Source organism: Arvicola amphibius, chromosome 5, assembly GCF_903992535.2.
Source record: "Arvicola amphibius chromosome 5, mArvAmp1.2, whole genome shotgun sequence".
NCBI classification, from domain to species: domain Eukaryota; kingdom Metazoa; phylum Chordata; class Mammalia; order Rodentia; family Cricetidae; genus Arvicola; species Arvicola amphibius.
In genome coordinates this window covers 42,937,770-42,958,844 of record NC_052051.1, presented here as the reverse complement: position 1 = coordinate 42,958,844, position 21,075 = coordinate 42,937,770, and the positions used below count along the sequence as shown (strand labels likewise).

Sequence of the window (21,075 nt, the reverse complement as noted above, 5' to 3'; positions counted from 1 at the left end):
GGCACCAGTGCATTTGTGGTGCATACACAGAAATATCCATCAGGGCTGCAGAGATGGCTCAGCTATTAAAGAGTAGACTCACAGCCAAAAATATAAGAAATATCCATCAAAAAAAGTCAGGAATAGAGCCCTTACTTAGTATGTGCAATATTACCAGGGTTTGAACCAGTGACTGTGGTCAGTGATTCTTTGCACGCACGCACCTGCCTGCCTGTGTGTTACTGTGTGGAGGCAGCCAGGTGTCATCTACCACTCTGACGTTACTCTTTGAGATGGGGTCTCTCACTGAACTTTGGAGCTTGTCATTTTGAGTAGAATGTCTGGCCAGAAAGTCCCTAGGATCTGCGTGTTCCCACTCCTGAAGCTCTGGGATTCTGAATGTTACACCACTTCTTCTGGCTTTTACAAGGGAGCTGGGGATCTGGACTTAGGTTCTCATGCTGCATGGCAGCAAAGATGAGCCATCTTTTCCATCCCTCTGAATGATTCTTTTAAACCTTTTGTTTTTAATAGGCAGCATGCAATGTGGCGCCCCGTGGTGTGTATGTCTGTGGAAATACCACCACCAGCTCTGGGCTGACTGTAACTCTTTCAAAAGACAGTTCCTCCGGAGATTTTGCTTTGGAAGCTGGTGCTCTGGTACTTGGTGACCAAGGTGAGAGACAAAAGGGATTAATAGTTCTGGGCTTAAAAACTTTCTTCAGATGAGCAATGGTGGTGCGCGCCTTTAACCCCAGCACTCAGGAGGCAGAGGCAGCCGGATCTCTGTGAGCTTGTGACCAGTCTGGTCTACAAAGTGAGTTCCAGGATAGCCAGGACTGTTAAACAGAGAAACCCTGTCTCAAAAAATGCTAAAAAAACAAAAACAAAAACAAAAAACAAACCAAACAAACAAACAAAAAGCCAACAAAACAAAAACTTTACTTCTTGGAACATTGGGCTTGCTATGTTAATCGGATTACCTCCAACCTCTACCACCTAAGTCCTGGAATTAGAGGCACATCACCACCTCTGGCGTACTTTCTTCATTTCGATGAATTTACTTTAGTATGAGAGCCATTTAGACAGCACTGTCGCAACCAGTAGATTGACAATGAATGTCAAATAATTGAACATACAGTACTATCATTTTTATTTCTGTTACACAATTGAAACTGATTTGTTTTCAGAATCTTAAAGCAAATATATGTTGAAATTAAATAATCAGATAAAACGTGGATGGTTTCTACACCTCCCACCTGATATCCCTGTCACATCTGTGATCATTTCTTTTGAAGTTCTTTGGTAAGTTCCTTATGGAACTATCCTATAGACTAACTTGTTCCCATTGCTTAGTGTGTATGTGCACAGTGAGTACCCAGTGAGAACCTTACTGTTACTTAGCTCATAATTGTTCTAATTACCTTGAATCAGGAAAGAAGATGGATGCCACCTTGTGTTCTAGAAGAACTGCCCTGTGAACTTAGAGCTGTGACTTAAATAGTTTCACTGTATTGATCTCCGTCTCGGCCTTCTTCTGTGGCAGAATCTGTTCTCATTGACATGACTGCCTTTACTCTGCAGAGCGGTTATCACCACGTTTTCAGTTGTCTGCCTCTTACTGGCCAGATAAATTCACAAGGGGAGGGCGATTTTATCTTCTGTGCTGTTCTGCATGCGTGGAGCATGCCACTGGTGTGCAGCTAATAATCAGCAAGTATCTGCTGGAGCAGGTGTTCGTCTGGTGCTTGTCAGAAGTCGCAGTGCTTTCCCTGAGTTCTCAGCTGAAGGAAAAGTCATGTAAGGGTAGTTAGCTGTCAGACTACCAGGCTACTCCTTAGAAGGCGGGGTGATTAGAGGGTTAGGTATACAACCACTAATGAAATGTAAGATGTGAAATATTAGTTCCATGTTTTGCATATATTTAGATTAACTAAACACCGAGGCTAACTAGCACAGTTAGATAGGTAGAAAGGAATTTTACAAATACCAACAGGACTGAGTTCTGGCAACAAACAGGGTCCTGCTAAAATCTTTACAAAGGTGAGGTTAAAAGGAAATATAAAGCTTTTAAAAAATAGTCTTTTCTAGTTAGATGGTGGTGGTGCGCACCTTTAATCCCAGCACTCAGGAGGTATAGGCAGGCAGATCTCTCTGAGTTTGAGGCCAACGTTGTCTACAGGACAAGTTCCAGGACAGGCTCCAAAACCACACAGAGAAACCTTGTCTTGAAAAACTCAAAAGGAAAGAAAGAAAGAAAGACAGAAAGAAAGACAGAAAGAAAGAGGGTATTTTCCTTCAGCATCTGATGAAATGACCAGAAGAGGTTTACGTATTAAATTTTGTGACTTAACGTTTGTACTTACACAAGCAGAAGAGTTGAGGGTGGTTCTAGTTCATGGTTTTCACCATGGGCTGGGACTGGAGAGATGGCTCAGCAATTAAGAACACTTGTTCTTTCAGAGGAGGACCTGGGCTCATTTCCCAGCCTCATGACTGTCTGTAACTCCAGTTCCAGGGGATTTGACACCCTCTTAGCTCCTTCAGTGCCAAGCACACTTGTGGTACACTTAATATATATACAGGCAACATACTCATACACATAAAATAAGAAAAAACTAATGAAAAAAAATCCCAGGAATGAGAACGTGCTTGTGATCCCAACCTTCAGGAGACTGAGGAAGGAACCACGATTCTGAGGCTTTATAGATCATCCAGGCTATCTGATGAGACCTTTTAAACCAACCGACACCAGGGCACAGCAGACTTCAGTCCATAGGTAGAGCCTGTGTTGGGCTTGTAAAAGCTAAAACTTTTTTTTTTTCTCATGGTTTATTTTTTTTTTATATTTAAAAATTTCCATCTCCTTCCCTCCTCCTCCCCCCCCCTCCGCTCCTCCTCCCCCTTCCCTCCCCTCCTTCTCCCCCTTCCCTCCCCTTCCCTCCACCCATACCTCCCCTCCCTCCCTCTCAAGGCCAAGGAGCCATCAGGTTCCCCACTCTATGCTAAGTCCAAGGTCCTCCCAACTCCCCCCAGGTCCAGGAAGGTGATTGACCAAGCTGAGAAGGCTCCAAAACTTTTTAATATATAGTTTTAAAGAATTGTACAGACAAACCAACCAACCAAACAAACAAACAAAACCAACTATACGTGTATGTAAACTATGGCCTCCTGAACCTAAGATACTTACTTATGGACCCTTTCAGAAAAATTTGGCTGCCTCGCATTATACTTTGTGAAGTAGGAGCCAACAGAGGGAGTTGCTTGATTTTGTTCCCATCTCATCCCCACTTGGGAGGAAATGTGCAAACAACTAAGAATTTCCAGTAACATCGTTGTCAGAGGCATAGACAGGACAGTGGGGCAGCACAGGAAGCGTGATGTGCGCACAGTCAGCCCCGGAGGGAGGTTCACTGTCCTAGCATTCTGTTGAGCAGCCTCGTGCCTTCCTCATGGATGGGTGAGCCCTCTCAGCAGAGGAAGAGAGGGGGAAGAGTCCAGTCACTCTTGCTTCCCCTTCCTGAGTCAACAACCTAGTTCATAAACTAACAGACAAGGGGATAGGGTGGATCACAACTATAGAAGGAAAAGTACAGTAGGAACGACAGTATAAACAGGCTTGACCAGAACAGCCAGTAAACATGAACAGGATAAACAAGCAAGGTAGCAAAGTTCCCTGTCTGCACAAAACTAAAATCCAAGTACCAATGAAAATTTCCCATTAACGACAACATGAATTTAATGAAATAAAATGAGACAAAGATATGAAATAAAATGAGATAAAGATACTAGATTAAGAAATTGCTGGATGGTGGTGACACATGCTTGTAATTCCAGCACTCAATAGGCAGAGGCAGGCAGATCTCTATGAGTTCCAGGCCAGCCTGGTCTACAAAGCAAGTTGCAGGACAGCTAGGACACAGAGAAACTTTGTCTTGAAAAAACCAAAGACATAAAAATAAAAATTGATAATCAATATAGGAAACTGACCCTGCCAAATAAGGAAAGGCTTACAGTAGCGTCAATGAATATGGAAGAAAAGAGCAAAGGTCTAAATAACTAGATGTGGGCATCTGTAGAGATGACAAGAGAGGAAATGCTGCACAAAGGGAAATTGGTTCCATGAAGTAGGAACCCAGAAGTGGCTCTGGATTGAACTGAAGGATGTGAGAGAGCTCTGACCCTAATGTGCCTTAGGTTCAAGCCCCAGCACCACAAACTAGATGTATAGGTCTTGAAACGTGAACAAGCTAAAAAGCAGTTATTTCTCATATGTGCTTAGCTGGCAAGGATTAGGTAGCCACAGAGTATAAATGAGTCTAACCACGGGTAAGCCCTCCAGAGAATCCCCCAAATGGTGTTCACAAGTGGGAGAAAGCGCACTACCAGATGTGCTAATGGTCCCAGTAACTTGTGCTTCAGGGGTAACATCTCTGGTACTCAAAAAACCTTCAGTGGTGGTACTATGTGTTAAGAGTCCCTGCAAGTGCCATCAATCAATACCTCCCTTTACTGAGCCATGTTTGAGCCTTCTGACTGGAGCTATGTTCTTCCACCTGAATCATGTTGCCTACAGTCCCCCAAGGACTCAGCTCAAGGAGTACCCTTTCCTTCAGCCCGTTTCATTCCCCTAGTTTAGCTAGACTGTGCTCCAGAAAGCAGGCACATAATCCTGCATATCTCTAGTGGTTTGGGAACTACATTTCTTAGATGTCTGTGTCTTGCCTGACTGATTAGGTCTTGATGCATTTTAAGACTTGCGTATCTTCATATATGGAGCCACCACATAGTGTGTTACCCACAGAGAATGGTGAATAATGCACAAGCTTTAGTAATAAGATAGATGTATCATGTGCTATAAAGCAAATGGCAGTTCTCATTAACTCTTGATATTTTAAGTTCTGGAAATAAATGGAAGTAATCTTTGTGTAGTAACCTCTGCCTTACAGATTTGAAACCTGACCAGAGAAAGATGTTTTTGTCTATTTTCCTACTGTGCTTGTAGGCATTTGTGGAATAGACGAATTTGATAAAATGGGGAACCAACATCAAGCCTTGTTAGAAGCCATGGAACAGCAGAGCATTAGCCTTGCTAAAGCTGGTGTGGTTTGCAGCCTCCCTGCGAGGACTTCCATTATTGCTGCTGCAAATCCAGTAGGAGGACACTACAATAAAGCCAAAACAGTTTCTGAGAATTTGAAGTAAGTCTCTTCAAGTGTGTGCTGTGATCACTAAGGAAAAGATAGCTGAGCATATCAGTGGATAGCTCAGAAGTTACAGGTCTCCAGTAAATGTCCAGAATGCGTTAAAGTCCTGAAAAAACAGTGAGGTGCCACGGATAGCCTACCAGACAGGCCAAGGTTTTAGATGCAGTTATCTATGTTAAAGGAGTGGGAAAGAATCCTCATGTCCTCCATATGTTGAAAACTACCTTGTATGATTCTGTAATTCTCTTTATTCTAACTACTCTATGCTTAGGAAATCCTGATCATAGTTAGCAACTCCATAGACATGTGTGGAATGCGCACTGCAGTGTTAACACCATCAAAAATCAGAAATTGTTTAAACCTCAGTAAGACCGAATAATGGGAAGCAGCAGTGAGAAGCTAGTGGCTTTGCACACCCTGATAAAGGATCCCTGTCTGCTTAGCTAAGAAGGCCATGTTGTGTACTTAAGGGCTGTGCTCTCACTCTTTCAAGAACAAAGTTTACTTTGTACTTCCTCTTTTTTTGGTCTTGTTTTTTGTTTGAGACAGGGTTTGTCTGTGTATACTTGACCTGGAACTTTCTCTGGCTCAGGCTGGCCTTCAACTCACAGAGATCTACCTGCCTCTATCCCATGAATGCTGTGATTAAAGGTGTGTGCCACACCTCCTGGCTTGTGCTTCCACTTCTGATTCATTTTGTACAGGGTGAGTGCAATGTGTATGAAAGAAAAACAGACTTAAATGACATAAAAGTGAGAAGACAATATCTCAGGGAAAACTAGGGCCTTGCTAGAGCAGCTTATTTCTTTCTCTTTTCTTCTTTCAGAAATTTACTTTTTCTTAAAGATTTATTTGTTTTTATTTTATGTGTATTGGTATTTTGTCTGCATGTCAGAAGAGGGTGTTGGATTCCCCTGGAACTGGAGTTACAGCTGGTTGTGAGTGCTGTGGGTACTGAGCCATCTCTCCGTCCTCCCCCATCCCCCTTGTTTTTGAGATGGGAATCTCACTGTGTTACTCATTGCTAGTCCTAAACCCATAGGTTCAAGTGACCCTTGCTGTCTTCTGTCTTCCACTATCTTCTCGTCTATAGAAGCTACAGGCATGTGTGCTGTCCACAGCTAATGTTAAATAATTTATATATCTGAGCAGGGTGTGGTGGCACACGCCCTTAATCCCAGCACTTGGGAGGCAGAGACAGGTGAATCTTCTGTGAGTTTGAGGCCAGCCTAGTCTGCATAGTGAGACCCTGTGTCAAAAAAACATAAATAAATTAATCTAAGATAGATAAGAAATTTTGCCAGGTGGTGGTTATAAGACTCTGTGTCAAGAAAAACAAAAAACATAAAACAACCAAACCCATACATATATACATATAAGCATGCATAAATAAGAAATTTTGCCAGGTGGTGGTTGTGCACACCTTTAATCCCAGCAGGTGGTGGCAGAGGCAGGTGGATTTCTGAGGGGCCAGTATTGTCTACAAAGTGAATTCCAGAACAGCCAGGGTTATATACAGAAACCCTGTTTGAAAAACCAAAAATAATAAATAATTATAATAATAGATTTAAGAAATTTATACATCTAAAATAGAAATTATCAGGTTAGCAAGATCAAGGTAAAGGTTTATTCCAGAACCAATTCCCATGAATTCCACACGTGCTTCATGGTACACACACACACAAATACATCTAAAGAGAAAAAATTTTAAATAAAAAATAGAATGCAATTGCATTGGGAAATTTGCAGTGTTTTTTCATTGCTTCCAACAAAGTCAATCTTCTGTTAAGATTTCCCTTAGTAAAATAATGATAATTCTGTTTTATAAAGTCTGTATAATCCTGGTGAACAAAACCTATATCAGACTTGGTTCTGTTTTTAGCACAAACTTTCTTTGGTGGTTTCATCAAACATTTTAAACAGCCTAGATTGGTTTTTCTTGTTATAAATAGGAAAGCTCCTGGTCAGTGGGCTCAGTGTGATGCCTAAAAGAGTGTAGCATCTTTGCTCTGTGTTTAACTGAACACGAGTACTTGAGAGACAGCATTTGGATGAGATAAGCCATCAAAGCATGGCTGGAAATATGGCTCAGCCGTTAAAGAGCACTTGCTGCTCTTGCAGAGGACCTGGGCTTGGTTCCTAGCACCCATGTAGCAGCTCACAACCATCCTTGATTCTAGGTCCAGGGCATCCAACATCCTCTTCTGACTTGCACAGGCACTAGGCACACCGCTGGCTCATAGACACACATGCAGGCAAAAACCCCATACATGTGAAAGGAAAAAAATGTAGAAAAGAGCTATGAAAGCACTGATAGATAGGCTTTGTGTCCATGAGCATGTAGCTCTCAGTGACTGCTGTGTGAGGAAAGACCACATCCACAGCTGCCAGGCATAGATTCACACAGCAGTCCAGCATGTGTGAGGAGTGGGAACACGTTTTGCGGAAACCTTTTCTTTAACCTGAAGATTGTTCCTTAGAAGTTCTGCATGGAACTAGTAAACAAGTCCACACTTCCTTAGGCTTTTCTGCTTCTTTCTTCCCTTCTTCCTAGGATGGGGAGTGCCCTACTGTCCAGATTCGATTTGGTCTTTATCTTATTAGATACGCCAAATGAGCAGCATGACCACTTACTTTCTGAGCATGTGATTGCAATAAGAGCTGGAAAGCAGAAAACCATTAGCAGTGCCACAGTAGCTCGGACGCTCAGTCAAGATTCAAACACTTCGGTACTTGAAGTAGTTTCTGAGAAACCATTATCAGAAAGATTAAAGGTATTCCTATTTCTTAATCATTTAGTTTCATTGTGCTTAAATGTGCAAATTCTGTGTGTTGTGGGGACTGGAAGTATGTCATAGTGTTATATTATGTGCTTAGCATGTACAGCTCTCTAGATTTAATCCTCGGCATCTACGCCGTTCCCCCCAAAATAAAATCCACCTTCCTCCTCATCCCTAGATATTTACCTGGTACTTTGGAATTTGAGGCAGTGGTTCTCAAACTGGGTCACGACTCTTTTTTGGGGGTTTGCATATCAGATATCATGCATATCACAAATTTACATTACAATTTATAAGAACAAAATAAATTATAAAGTAGCAATGAAATAATTTTATGGTTGGGGGTCACCACAATCTGAGGAATTAAATTAAAGAGTCGCAGCATTAGGAAGGTTGAGAACCACTGATCCAAGGCTGGGATTGGAAGCTGTAACCATAGTGTTTGGTTTATTTGGAGAAGTTTTGGAACTTCTTAATTTACCTAAACATGGTAACTTTTTTTAATTTATTTTTTATTTTTTTATTTTTAAATTCTACTCTAGGTGGCTCCTGGAGAGAAAACAGATCCAATTCCACATCAGCTGTTGAGGAAGTATGTTGGTTATGCACGGCAGTATGTCCACCCAAGGCTATCCGCAGAAGCTGCCCAGGCTCTTCAGGATTTCTACCTGGAGCTCCGCAAGCAGAGTCAACGCATGAGCAGCTCACCCATCACCACCCGGCAGCTGGAATCTTTGATCCGTCTTACAGAGGTTTGCATTTCCCTACATTCACGCTTTTTGTGGCTTGAGGAAGAGGGAAGGAGCTCAGCCTGTAAGTTAAGTTACTTAGGATGCTGAGGCAGGAGGATTGCAAATTGAAGGCATGCCTGGACTACAGAGTGAGTCCAAGGCCAGACTAGGTTACCTACTATGTGATATGTCTCAAAAATCAACCAAGAGATGACAGAGTTCAGTGGTCTTGAGTGCTTTCTCGGCGTGTGTAAGCCTAGGTTCAGTCTCAGGACTGTAGGAGAGGGTGTGTGTGTGTGTGTGTGTGTGTGTGTGTGTGGGGGGGAGAGAGAGGGAGAGAGAGAGAGAGAGAGAGAGAGAGAGAGAGAGAGAGAGAGAGAGAGAGAGATACTATGATTTCTCTTGATCAGTTTTCTTCACTATTGAACTATTGACTAGATCTTCTGTCTGAGAGACATTAAAAAATTAAAAAAATATAAAAGGATGAATAAAAGTTTTTTAGAAAAGATTTTGTTACTTTTGTAGCATATTAAAGCTATAGATTTCTTTCTAGGCACCAGTTATGCCAAGCAATGTCAGTTTTTTTAATGACACTGTAGATTGCTGGAGTGTCTGAAAAGTGCTTAGATTACCTAGGATCCTGGGCTTCCAAGTTGAGCATATGGGAACATGGAATATGTCGAGTGTCTTGACTACATGATTTGATTGTGTGAGAGGTCGGTAGGTATAGGCAGCCTTTCTAAGAGCGCTGTTTGTCACATTGCTTGGTGCTCTGAGTACTGTTGCAGTCAAAATTAGCTTCAGTGAATGTTAAGGTTCTTTTGATTCTAAAATATGATTGACACCTCTGTTATTTGAGTTTAAATAAACTGATTTCCTGAAAATAAAAGGCAAGGACAAAAACACATTTTCATAATCAAAATTCATAAAATGAACACTCAGAAAAAATATTAGTAGGTAAAAGTAAATTTTGGTTATATTTTAAGCTATTTGTACATATTTCTAATTTATTGTTTTTGTTTTTTGAGGCAGGGTTTCTTTGTGTAGCTTTGGTGCCTGTTCTGGAACTTGCGCTGTAGACCAGGCTGGCCTCAAACTCACTGAGATCCGCCTGCCTCTGCCTTCCGAGTGCTGGGATTAAAGGCGTGTGCCACCACTGCCTGGCTACTTTTCTAATTTTTATTCTTTGAGAATTGCACACATGCATACAATGTATTTTGAGCATATTCACTCCCAGCCCTCCCCATACCGTGAAATACAGCTAATAATGAAGCTTAGGTACAATGTACCGGCACAATCAATGGTTACAATATTTATCATTTATTTTAAAATAGTTGTTTTCTTTCATAGGCACGAGCAAGGTTAGAATTGAGAGAGGAAGCAACTAAAGAAGATGCTGAAGATATAATTGAAATTATGAAACATAGGTAAGATTAACACTAATTTTACATTTGTCTGGGAGCAGTGCATACACGTGTGGTCATCAGAGGACAACTGGAATCAGTTTTTGTTCTTCATCCATGTGTGTCCCATGGATTGAACCAATGCTGTCAGACCTGTCAAATGCCTTTACCTGCTCAGTCATCTTGCTGGCCCCTTAAATTTTGTATTTTTACCTTTCTCTTTTTCTTTCTCAACTTTCTCCCCCCATCCTCACTCCCTCCTTCCCTCCCTCCTTTCTCCCTATCTCCTCTTTCTGTCCTTCCTTTTTTCCTTTATTCCTTTTGGTGTTCTTGATAGGTAATTTCTATCTCTTCAAAGGTAAATTGTATAGAATTGTAAATTGTATTGAATTTGCTTTATGTTAGGGTGCTTTGCCAGTTCCTCTCTGACCCTGAACCACAGTTCTGTATAATTGAAGAACAGGGTTTTACAGTCCAACTTGAGGCTGCCATGGCAAGTTATACCAAAGGGACTGCAAGGTGTGCAGTAAAAGTTCATGGCATACAAATCGGATGATTTGATTCCTGGAAACAACATAAATGTGGAAGGAGAGACCCAACTCCACAAAGTTGACTTCCACTCTTGTGCTGTGGCATGGACACACAATAATAGTAGTGTTCTGTCAGTGCTAATGGAGTGCATGTTGGCGGGCACTGCTGTCCTCTATTAAAGGCTGCATAGATCCCCTTCCTCTGACTCATGCCATAAGCTGAGATCAGATCTTTTGTGAACAGCCAATAACTAGGCGGGGGGAAGGGGTATAGACAGGATTTCTGGGGAAAGAGAGGAAGAGGAGGAGGAGTGTAAGCAGGAAGATTCCACCAGAGAGACCCCAGGGACACACACTAAAGCGGTAGGACATACGGTACAAAGAAGAGGTAGCTGAGCCGTGGAGAACACAGATTAATAAAGCACATCAGTTTAAGTTATAAGAGCTAGTGGGACAAGCCTAAGCTAATGGCCAAGCCTTCATAATTAATAAGTTTCTGAGTTGCTATATGTGAGCTGGCGGCCCGATGAGAAAGTACTACTGCACAGGCGAGAAATCATGGCAATGTTGTGGGGTCTGGCTCTTGTGCTGTCCTTGTGGTTGTTCAGGAGTGTGGCGTTGATGACTGCTCTCCCCCCTTTCCCAGGCTTCATCTTGCTTTGCTGTGCTCATGATGGCTCTGGCCTTACCTGTGCCTTCTTCCCACAGGTACATAAGCAGACTTACGTAGAAGGGTACCCTGCTGTCCACTAGAGCTTGAGAAGTAACTGTGCTTGTTCCCTGCTTTTATAACCAGTCTGTGGAAGCACAGCCTTCTTTCATTCAGCGTGTCAGCAGCAAGGGGAGAGAATAGTTTGATCAGTGCTTAGGATTGCCTAGCAATATCAGAGATTGAGACCGGCTAACACATCAAGTTCAGATCTGTTCAACTAACACGCTTTCTTAGTGTATGAGAGAGAGGAACTTAACCATGTATACCATTGTCTTTCCAGGGCCCACAGTCACAGCTAGCATGTGTTATTAAACATACTTCGTTAATTCAACAATTGAAGAATTAAAGTACTCTTTAAAAAATTTGCCCTTTTTAGTTCCTATCTCTTCTGTGTCATTGAAACCACCATTAACATGTTATTCTGTGAAATTGTACTTTTAACTAGGAAGCAGAAACCTGAACAAGAAAAATATGAACCATGACATCGTTCATCTGAGTTAGCATAATATATACTTGGATTTTTTTTTTTTTTTTTTTTTTTTTGGTTTTTCGAGACAGGGTTTTTCTGTAGCTTTTTTAGAGCCTGTCCTGGAACTAGCTCTTGTAGACCAGGCTGGCCTCAAACTCACAGAGATCCGCCTGCCTCTGCCTCCCGAGTGCTGGGATTAAAGGCGTGCGCCACCACCGCCCGGCTTGGACATTTTTTGAAAAGTAAATGTTTTTATTTAATAAACAGCTTATATGAGTATTCTTTTTTATTTTTATTTTTTTTCTAACCCTAACCCTAACCCTAATTATATGAGTATTCTTACACAATTGGAAATATTCTAGAAGGAGTAGTACTGCCTACTGAGATTAGGTTTCTGTGAGCTTTTCCAATTCGGGAGAGTATGTCAAATATTTTATGTATCTTTTGTTCAAATGGAATCAAGGGAGCATGGATCAAAATCCCAGGTGTCACTCATTAGTAATGTTAACATTTGGAAAGTCATTTGTCTTTCTGCCAAAACTGTCCTCATCTGTAAAAGGAGTAAGGATAATTCCCAGAGCGCAGGGTGACTAGGAGGATGCCTGTGGTCAACAAGAAGAATTGCATGTCGGTACTCAAAGCATTTCCATTAGTTTGTTACGATTCAGGTGGGCTAAGCCTGAAGGTCGTGAATAACATGGACTGTTCTGTCATGTGCTTCTGTCTTCCTGAATGATGCACATTTCTGTGTGTACAGTTTCTTCTCTAGTAGAGGAACAGACCATGACCTTTGAAGGTCATTCCTAAGGACTCCTTAAGAAGGAACAGTGATTAGATTTGTTTACCACCCGGAGCCCACTTCCTAACAGGTGACCAATACATATTTGATAATTCCTGAGTAAAAACCTCCACTTGTTAAGCTGGCAATGCATTTTATGTGTCCCATTGTACAGATGGACTCATCAGTAGAGCTGGATTACATCGTGGTTAATTCCGTCTGTAATGGGTGTTTACAGACTCCAGCCAACTCTCTGTCAGATGTATTTCCCTTTTTTAGTGATACTGTAAAAATCAAACAGAAGAAAAGTGGGGATAGTGTCTGTCATCACTGCAAGCCAGCATGAGCTTAAGCTTATTCCTAGAGAATTTAAGATTTTTTTCTTATGGGTATGTAGAGGCAGACTTTCTAGCCAGTTCCCAAAGAATCACAGAAACTTATTGTTAATTATAATAAATGTTTGGCCGACAGCTCAGGTTTGTTACTAACTAGTTCTTATAACTTAAATTAACCCATATTTATCTACACTCTGTCACGTGATGGCACCTTCTTTTAACACAACAATTTCACCTTGTTTCTCTCTATGTCTCCTTGCAACTCCTAAGACTTCTCTTTCTTTTTTGTGCTCTTTTGTTGTCTGCAAGTCCCTCCTAACCTCTACCTGTCTAGCTACTGGCCAGTCAGCTCTTTTATTAACCAGTGGGAGCAGTGCATATGTACAGTGTGCAAAGATTGCTCCACAGCAGGTGTGGGTGTTTTGCCGGCACACATCTCGGCACCATGTGCACAGTGCCTTCCGAGGCCAGAAGTGAGAATGGAATTTCATGGAATTTCAGGTGCTTGTGAGCTGCCGTGTAGGTCCTCTTAAACCTGGGTCCTCTGCAAGAGCAGCCTGTGATCTTACCCATTTCTCCAGCCCCTCTAGAGTAGTTTGAAACATCTTTTCTTTGCAGATGCTGTGGAAGTTAATAACACATGTTTACCTGGGAAAGCCGAAAATGCTGTGGTCAGAAATTTTAGTTTTATTAATCAGAAAGAATGTTTTTGTTATTTGTAATATTGTTTTTCAACTCTACACTTTTGCATTTCATGTTTGCAAATTTGTTTTGGTGTTTTGAGATAGGATCTCCTTCCTTAGCCCTACTTGACCTGGTACTTGTTATGTTGAGTCTGTCTTTAAACTCAAGGAAGTTCTATGCCTTAGCTCCTGAGCACTGGGATTGTAGGCATGTACTGCCACTCCTGGCTGAAATGCTTCCTTTATAGCTGTAATTGTGTTCAAAATATGTTTCTGTCAATGTACATCAAATTGAATTCAAAGTAACTAACTAAGTCTCATAGCCATTCCCAAACTTCTGTTATGACTTGGAAGCCCAGTCCAAAAATGTCTGTAGCCATGCCATGTGAGATAATTCTTTTTTCTCCATCTTTAAGCATGCTAGGAACTTACTCAGATGAATTTGGGAACCTGGATTTTGAGCGATCCCAGCACGGCTCTGGAATGAGCAACAGGTCAACAGCAAAAAGATTTATTTCTGCTCTCAACAGCATTGCTGAAAGAACTTACAATAATATATTTCAATATCATCAACTTCGTCAGATTGCCAAAGAACTAAACATTCAGGTACCTGAATATTTAACAGATCGTTTTTGTACTAATTTCAGAGGGTCCTCATTACTAGAGGTCTACATTAGTTATAAACTGATTGGCCCATTAGCTCAGGCTTCTTATTAACTCTTATAACTTATATTAGTCCATTATTTTTATCTGTGTTGGCCATGTGGCTCGGTACCTTATTAGGCAGGGAAGTCACATCTTGCTTCTTCTGTGGCTGGGCCAGGACTATGGAAAGGACTTCCTTCTTCCCAGAATTCTCCTGTTCTCATTGACCTGCCTCTGCTTCCTGTCTGGTTGTCCTACCTATACTTTCTGCCTGGCTACTGGCCAGTCAGTGTTTATTTAAAATGTAATTGACAGAATACAGACCATTGTCCCACATCACTAGTCTAAGTTGGGTTTTTGGTTAAGACAAAGTATTCTTTGCTTTTTTGGAGTGCTGTAGAAAGCACATACTATTTTATTTGCCTGGGATACTTGTTGGGTGTCTGTCTGGAGACTGATGTGAAAATCATGTTTGGTGTGTTCCTAAATGGGCTGACTCTGGATGTTTGCTTCTAGGTTGCCGTTTTTGAAAACTTCATTGGATCACTGAATGACCAGGGTTATCTCTTAAAAAAAGGCCCAAAGATTTACCAACTTCAAACTATGTGACAAACTTACCAAGTCAGAGCCACCTGTGGTTTATTATAGCTCAAAACCGTCTTAATTACAAAAACTGAAAAGAAAAGGTCTGAAAAATGTCATATAACTCATAATGAAAAAATGTTAGTTATGGTCAGCTGAGAAGTGGTGAGATTGTATATTAGTAATCCATAATTTATCCAGAAGGCTAAAAGTAAAATGTTTGTATTATTTTATCTAAATAACACGAATATTATTTATACTTTTTCTTGTCATTTTTTATTAGTGTTTCATAGTCTTGTATATGAGGTGTCTCTCAAGCATCCAGGTAATATATAAACAAATGAGTATGTATTTTGGTGAAACTTTATTTATATTAAACTTTGAATTTCATAAAATGTTTACGTCAAAAAACCTCTTTATTTGTTTCTAACCCTTATGGTTATGGTGGGTCTGACTTGGCTTTTCATTTGGAAGTAGTAGAAATCTTTTGACTTAAGCAAAAGTTCTTTCTGGAAAATAATTGTTTACAAAATTGTATGAAGACTGGTAAAAGAAATGTAAAACTAGCTTACTGCCATGGTGTCTCAAGCACACCCACCTTTGTGCCTCACGGATGGTATTCCTATACCAGGAAATGCCTCTGTGGAAGGTGGCAGCAGCAAGGAACATCTTCATCTGGCCTCTTTCTGTTGTGAGTTCAGAAGAAAAAGCACAACAAGAAACATTGGTTTGAAAAGCTGGATTAACTGGGGAGTTTTCTGAGGTCTGCTTCAAGGAGGCAGAGCCCATAAAGTCAAAATTGATGAAAATAGATTGTGAGAAGCTTCAAGTGAAACTGGACCTCTAGCCAAGACACCCTTTGTATCTGTAACCATCAAACACTTCCACATATAAGCACTCAGGTATTGTGAGCCACTGGTTGGAAATATACTAAACTTCCAGGAAACCGGATGAATGAAAAATTGAAGAAACAAAATGAAGGGGGATTTTTCTGTCCTGCTAGCTAGTTCCCAAATAAATGACAAGGAGACTTCTTATTAATGATGAAAGCTCAGCCAGTAGCTTAGTCTTGTTTCTAACTAGCTCTTATAACTTAACTCATTTCTATTCATTTACTTTCTGCCTTGTGGCCTTATTAACTCATCTCTGTAGTATCCATCCTGCTTGTTCTGCATCTCTTTGAGACTCTGCCTTCTTCCCAGCATTCTCTCTACCCTGAAAATCCTGCCTAGCTATTGGCTGTTCAACTTTTTATTAAACCAATCTCAGTTACATATCTTCACATAGTGTAAAGGAATATTCCACATTTCACACTTTTTTGTCTAAAAAGGAAAGGTTTTAACTCTAACATAATAAAACTATAAACAATAAGTATCAGGTAAGAATTACATTTACAATGTCCTGTCCATTTGTGTTTGGCATATTTGGAGAAAATACTCCATTATTAATCTATCTTGAAAGTCCAAAGCTCTGTATCTAATTTATCTTTTATCATAACTAAGGAAAACTATAACTATAACTGTCCAGTCTTGAACTCCATCAAAGACCTTAGACATAATGTTACTTGAGTAAACAGGAACTGTAGAGCAAACAACTTCTAAAACTATAGAAATGTCAGGAACAGTTGACTGTTCAGTCACTCAAGGACCCTCTGCAATGCTAGGGCATCCATCTTCAGCCTGCAGAGCTAGAATATCTGACAGACTTCTGTGAAGGAGGAATTGTGAAGGACTGTCCTACCGAGTCTTGGCAGGTGCTTTCGTGTCCAATTTGGACAGTATACTGTCAGCAATTGAGGCAAGGGCAGTTTCTTGCCCAAATGGTTAGCTTTTACCACAAAGAAAGCAAAGTTCATATGGAGGTTCTTTGTCCATCTTTTCTTTTTTTCTTTCTTTCTTTCTTTCTTTCCTTCTTTCTTTCTTTCTTTCTTTCTTCCTTTCTTTCTTTCTTCCTCTTTTTTTTGAAGTAGATCGGTGCTGTCAGGAGCAGTCATGAAGAGCCTTGTCATAACATTTTAAATGCCATATTCTGTAGGTCTTCGAAGTTTTTGAAGATCACCTATCTAAACTATATCTCTGTGTGGTCTTGAAAACATATCTAACATGACTATAAGTTTGATTATTATAGATGAGTAACTATTAACCTGTATTTATTTATTATTTTAAATAGCTTTTAAGGCTAAAACTTTACATTTTACAGTTGCATGGGTACAATACCTTAAACAAGAAACAATATACAGAAAGTTTTAAGTCAACACACCACCATCCAGATCCAGACTCCCTGTGCATTTCCGTCTCCACATGACTTATTGCTTTTCTGTTATTCATAAATAATTTACTCTTTTCTATGACTGTGTACACCCATTTTCTTTTCTTTCTTAAGTCTAGGCACATTTTTAAACATACCATACCCTGTTTAGAGTTTTTCCCCCAGTCTAGATTTGTTTTTTTGTTTTGTTTTGTTTTGTTTTGCATATTTGTCACCTTTTCTGTCTGCATGAGCAAAATCTTAAACCACTGCGCAACTTAACTCATGGTATGCTGGCAGCTCAAGCCCTCAGGCAATGTCTGGAAGACTGCATCTGTGTAACATGGCCCCTAGGAGAGAATGGGACTAGGAAGCCACATTTGTCTCCACTTTTGTGTGTTTTAAAGAGGGAAGTCTGGGAATTGTGTTATCTTTTATTGATAACAAAATCCACGCACAATGATTACACGACAGAATGAGGGAGCCAGGCTGTGTCGCCAGCTGCTCTGCTGTTCCCACGGGGGAACCAGCTCACTGCTGCTGCTCTACAACCCCGTTCCCAAAAGGCAATGGAAGCTCCAAGCTGTGGCTTGCTGTCAACTCATCCACCATCCAAGAGAGCATGTGACCCCTTGCCCCTGGTTCTTATTGGGTCACTCATCCCTAGAGATGACCACACCCATTGGGCCGAGCTGCTCCAATACAATAGACTGTCAGACTGAATTCTCACAAGAGTATTTGGAACCTTTTTTTTTTAAAGCTTTCTCAGATCTTACCTGAAAATATATGCCCCCCCCCCTGCATTGGATGCCACACGTAGGAGATTTTTCTGTCTCACCAACCAGCTCCCAAATAAATGATAAGAAGACTTGTTAATTATGAAAGCTCGGCAAATAGCTTAGTCTTGTTTCTAACTAGCTTTTATATTAAGTCAACCCATTTCTATTAATTTACTTTCTGCCTCATAGCTTTATTATCTCCATAGAGCCTATCCTGCTCACTCTGCCTCTCCTTGAGACTCCATCTTCTTCCCAGCATCCTCTCTGCCCCTCAAATCCTGCCTAGTTATCAGCCATTTAGCTTTTTATTAAACTAGTCACAGTGACATATCTTCACACAGTGAAAAGGAATATTCACAACAAAATACACCCCAAACAGGATTGGAGAAATGGCTTCCTTAGTTGGTGAGACTTGACATGTAGACATGAGGACCTGAGTTCAGATCGTCTTACAAAGCCGAGAGGGTTTGCAACCCTAACATGGGCCGGGGTAGGAGAGAGGCAGATCCCTGAAACTCACTGGCCAGCCTGAACTAGTGAGCCCCAATTCATAGACCCAGTCTCAAAAAGTAAGGTGAAGTCACTCAACATCAACCTCTTTCCCTGACCCCTGAACACCTACACCACACACACACACAATGGCACTGTACATTAAATAACCAAAATAAAACAAATACTCATATTTTACAATGGGCTTTTAACTGATAATACATCCAAAATGAAATGTGGGATAAAATGCCACAAAATACCATAAAAATATTAAGGCCTGACTTGAAGCAAATGGTAGTTGTTAGTCTAAATATAATGATGTAGTGAATTGAACCTAGGGACACCGAACTGTATCTATAGCTCAATGTGGTGATGTCTACTTTTAAAAGATGTTTTTCTCTATTTTGGGGGTAGGGTGGCAGCGGGTGTCATAGTGTTCTTGTGTAGTCAGAGAATTGAAGTCAGTTGATCACAGTTATCTGCAAGCACCTTGATCAATTGAGTCATCTCATCAGTTGGGGATTAGTTTGTTTGGTTTTTAAAGGCAGGGTTTCTCTGTGTCACAGCTCTGGCTGTCCTGGAAACTTGCTTTTTAAGCCAGGTTGGCCTGGACCTCAGAGAGCTGCCTGCCTCTGCCTCCTGAGTGCTGGAATTAAAGGCGAGCACCTGACCTTGCCTTGTGTTGAAGGGCAAGAAGAGCTGATAATTTGTTAATAGAACGAAAAGCCTATTTCAGAAAAGTCAATGCATAGTAGCTTTTCATGAAAGAGGAAGATGAAATGCACAATCATTCAAAGAAAGATGGGCCTATCAGATTGTTGTCTAAGGTTAAGACTGCTACTTATAAGCCGGGCGGTGGTGGCGCACGCCTTTAATCCGAGCACTCGGGAGGCAGAGGCAGGCGGATCTCTGTGAGTTTGAGGCCAGCCTGGTCTACAAGAGCTAGCTCCAGGACAGGCTCTAAAAAAAAAAGCTGCAGAGAAACCCTGTCTCGAAAAAACCAAAAAAAAAAAAAAAAAAAAAAAAGAAAAAAGACTGCTACTTATAGAGACTATATGCCTAATTATGAGAAACCGCTGAATGTTTTCTTATATTCTATATTTGTTTATTTGGTATCTGTTGTCATAGTACCAAACTAACAGCTAAAAGTGGGGTGGCTGTGGTACACACCTTTAGTCCCAGCACTTAGGAGGCAGAGGCAGGTGAGGTATCTTGAATTTGAGGCCAGCCTGGTCTATATAGTGAGTTCCAGGACAGCCAAGACTACACAGAGAAACCCTGTCTCGAAAACCCAAATAAATAAACAAATAGCTAAAGCGGTTTACATCTTCCAGCCAGGCAGCTTTTGTAACTCCAAAGAAACCATCAGGTGTAGATGGAACAGCGGGGCTGTGTCCCGCCACCCGGCTAGCTTTACCCAAAATAATTACACGGAAAACTGTATTCTTTTAAACACTGCCTGGCCCATTAGGTTCAGCTGCTTATTGGTTAACTTCTCACATCTTGCTTTAACCCATATTTAGTAATCTGTGTAGCACCACAAGATGGTCGCTTACCAGGAGAGATCTTAACCTGTGTCCATCTTGGAGAGGAGAGGCATGGTGACTGCATATGGCGACTGCCTGAAGCGTCTCCCCAACTCTGCTTCCTTTCTCCCACAATTCTGTTCTGTCTACTCTGCCTACCTAATTTTCTGTCTCTTAAAGGGCCAAGGCAGTTTCTTTATTAATAATGAAAGTAACACATAGACACTCCTCCATCAATCAGGTACCCTTTAGCCCAAACCCCACGGGTTTCATCTCTTGCTGGCTGCCACCCACCCCATCTCACTTACAAAGGCTCTGGTCTCTGCTTCCTCTTCCCTCTGCCTACTTCTCACCAGAATTATCCCGAGTTTTTGAGAAACAGATGAAACCGTTCCAGTGGTAGTTTAAAAATAAAGTCTTAATATTGTTAAAATAACATTCTTAGATTTTTATGTGTAATGTGGATTTTTTCCTATTTAACATGTTTGGAATTTTAAAGATTTTCTTAATTTTTAACGTTTTGCCTGAATATATGTCTGTGGCATCTGTGTGCCTGGTTCCATGGAAGGCAGAAGAGGAAATCAGATCTCCTGGGACTAGCGTTAGGTTGAGAACCACCATGTGGGTGCTAAGATCTAACCTGGGTCTTCTGAAGAGCTGCCAGTGCTCTCAACCACGGAGCCATTTCTGTAGTCCCTAGCATTTCTCTTAATCAGTGTTCCAATAGGTGCACAAGAAATTAAAGATAGCGGGGCACGGTAGTAGATGCCTTTAATCCTGGCCCTTGGGAGACAGAGTCAGGCATATCTTTGAGTGGAAGCCCAACCTGGTCTACAAAGCAAGTCCAGGCCAGTCAGGGCTACACGAGGAGATCTCGTCTCCAAAAACAAAACAAAGTCAAAAATGATTTTGATAAAATGCTCCTTAAATCTATAATCGTCAAATTTAATTCGAGCTTTAAGAACAATCTTAAGATGATTGTGTGCTTCAGACTGGACTGAAGGAGGGTAGTGGAAAGACTGCAAAAGCTGTTGATTGCCATTTGACAGGGACTCGGGGCCTTCCACTGGTACTAGCCCTTGCTGGAGGCCCTGGGTTCAAGTCCAACACTGAAACAAAAGGTAGAAATATGTTTGTAAGGTTAGGAAGCCAATGTACTAGTAAGGTGTAACTTGTAACAACAGGTTCATTGTTCTCTCT

At 41.0% G+C, this 21,075-nt stretch overlaps 1 protein-coding gene across 1 annotated transcript in view; it reads left to right on the top strand.

Moving 5' to 3' along the window:
* Positions 1–15,229, top strand: part of Mcm8 (minichromosome maintenance 8 homologous recombination repair factor) — a 32,167-nt gene extending 16,938 nt beyond the window's left edge. Inside the window, exons 13-19 of the mRNA XM_038332050.2 lie at positions 514–655; positions 4,985–5,180; positions 7,741–7,960; positions 8,509–8,718; positions 10,048–10,124; positions 14,024–14,213; positions 14,769–15,229. Of these exons, the coding sequence (XP_038187978.1) occupies positions 514–655; positions 4,985–5,180; positions 7,741–7,960; positions 8,509–8,718; positions 10,048–10,124; positions 14,024–14,213; positions 14,769–14,861 (1,128 nt within the window). The 3' untranslated portion in view covers positions 14,862–15,229. The remainder of the gene's footprint in view (positions 1–513; positions 656–4,984; positions 5,181–7,740; positions 7,961–8,508; positions 8,719–10,047; positions 10,125–14,023; positions 14,214–14,768) is intronic.
* The last annotated feature ends 5,846 nt before the right edge of the window (positions 15,230–21,075 follow it).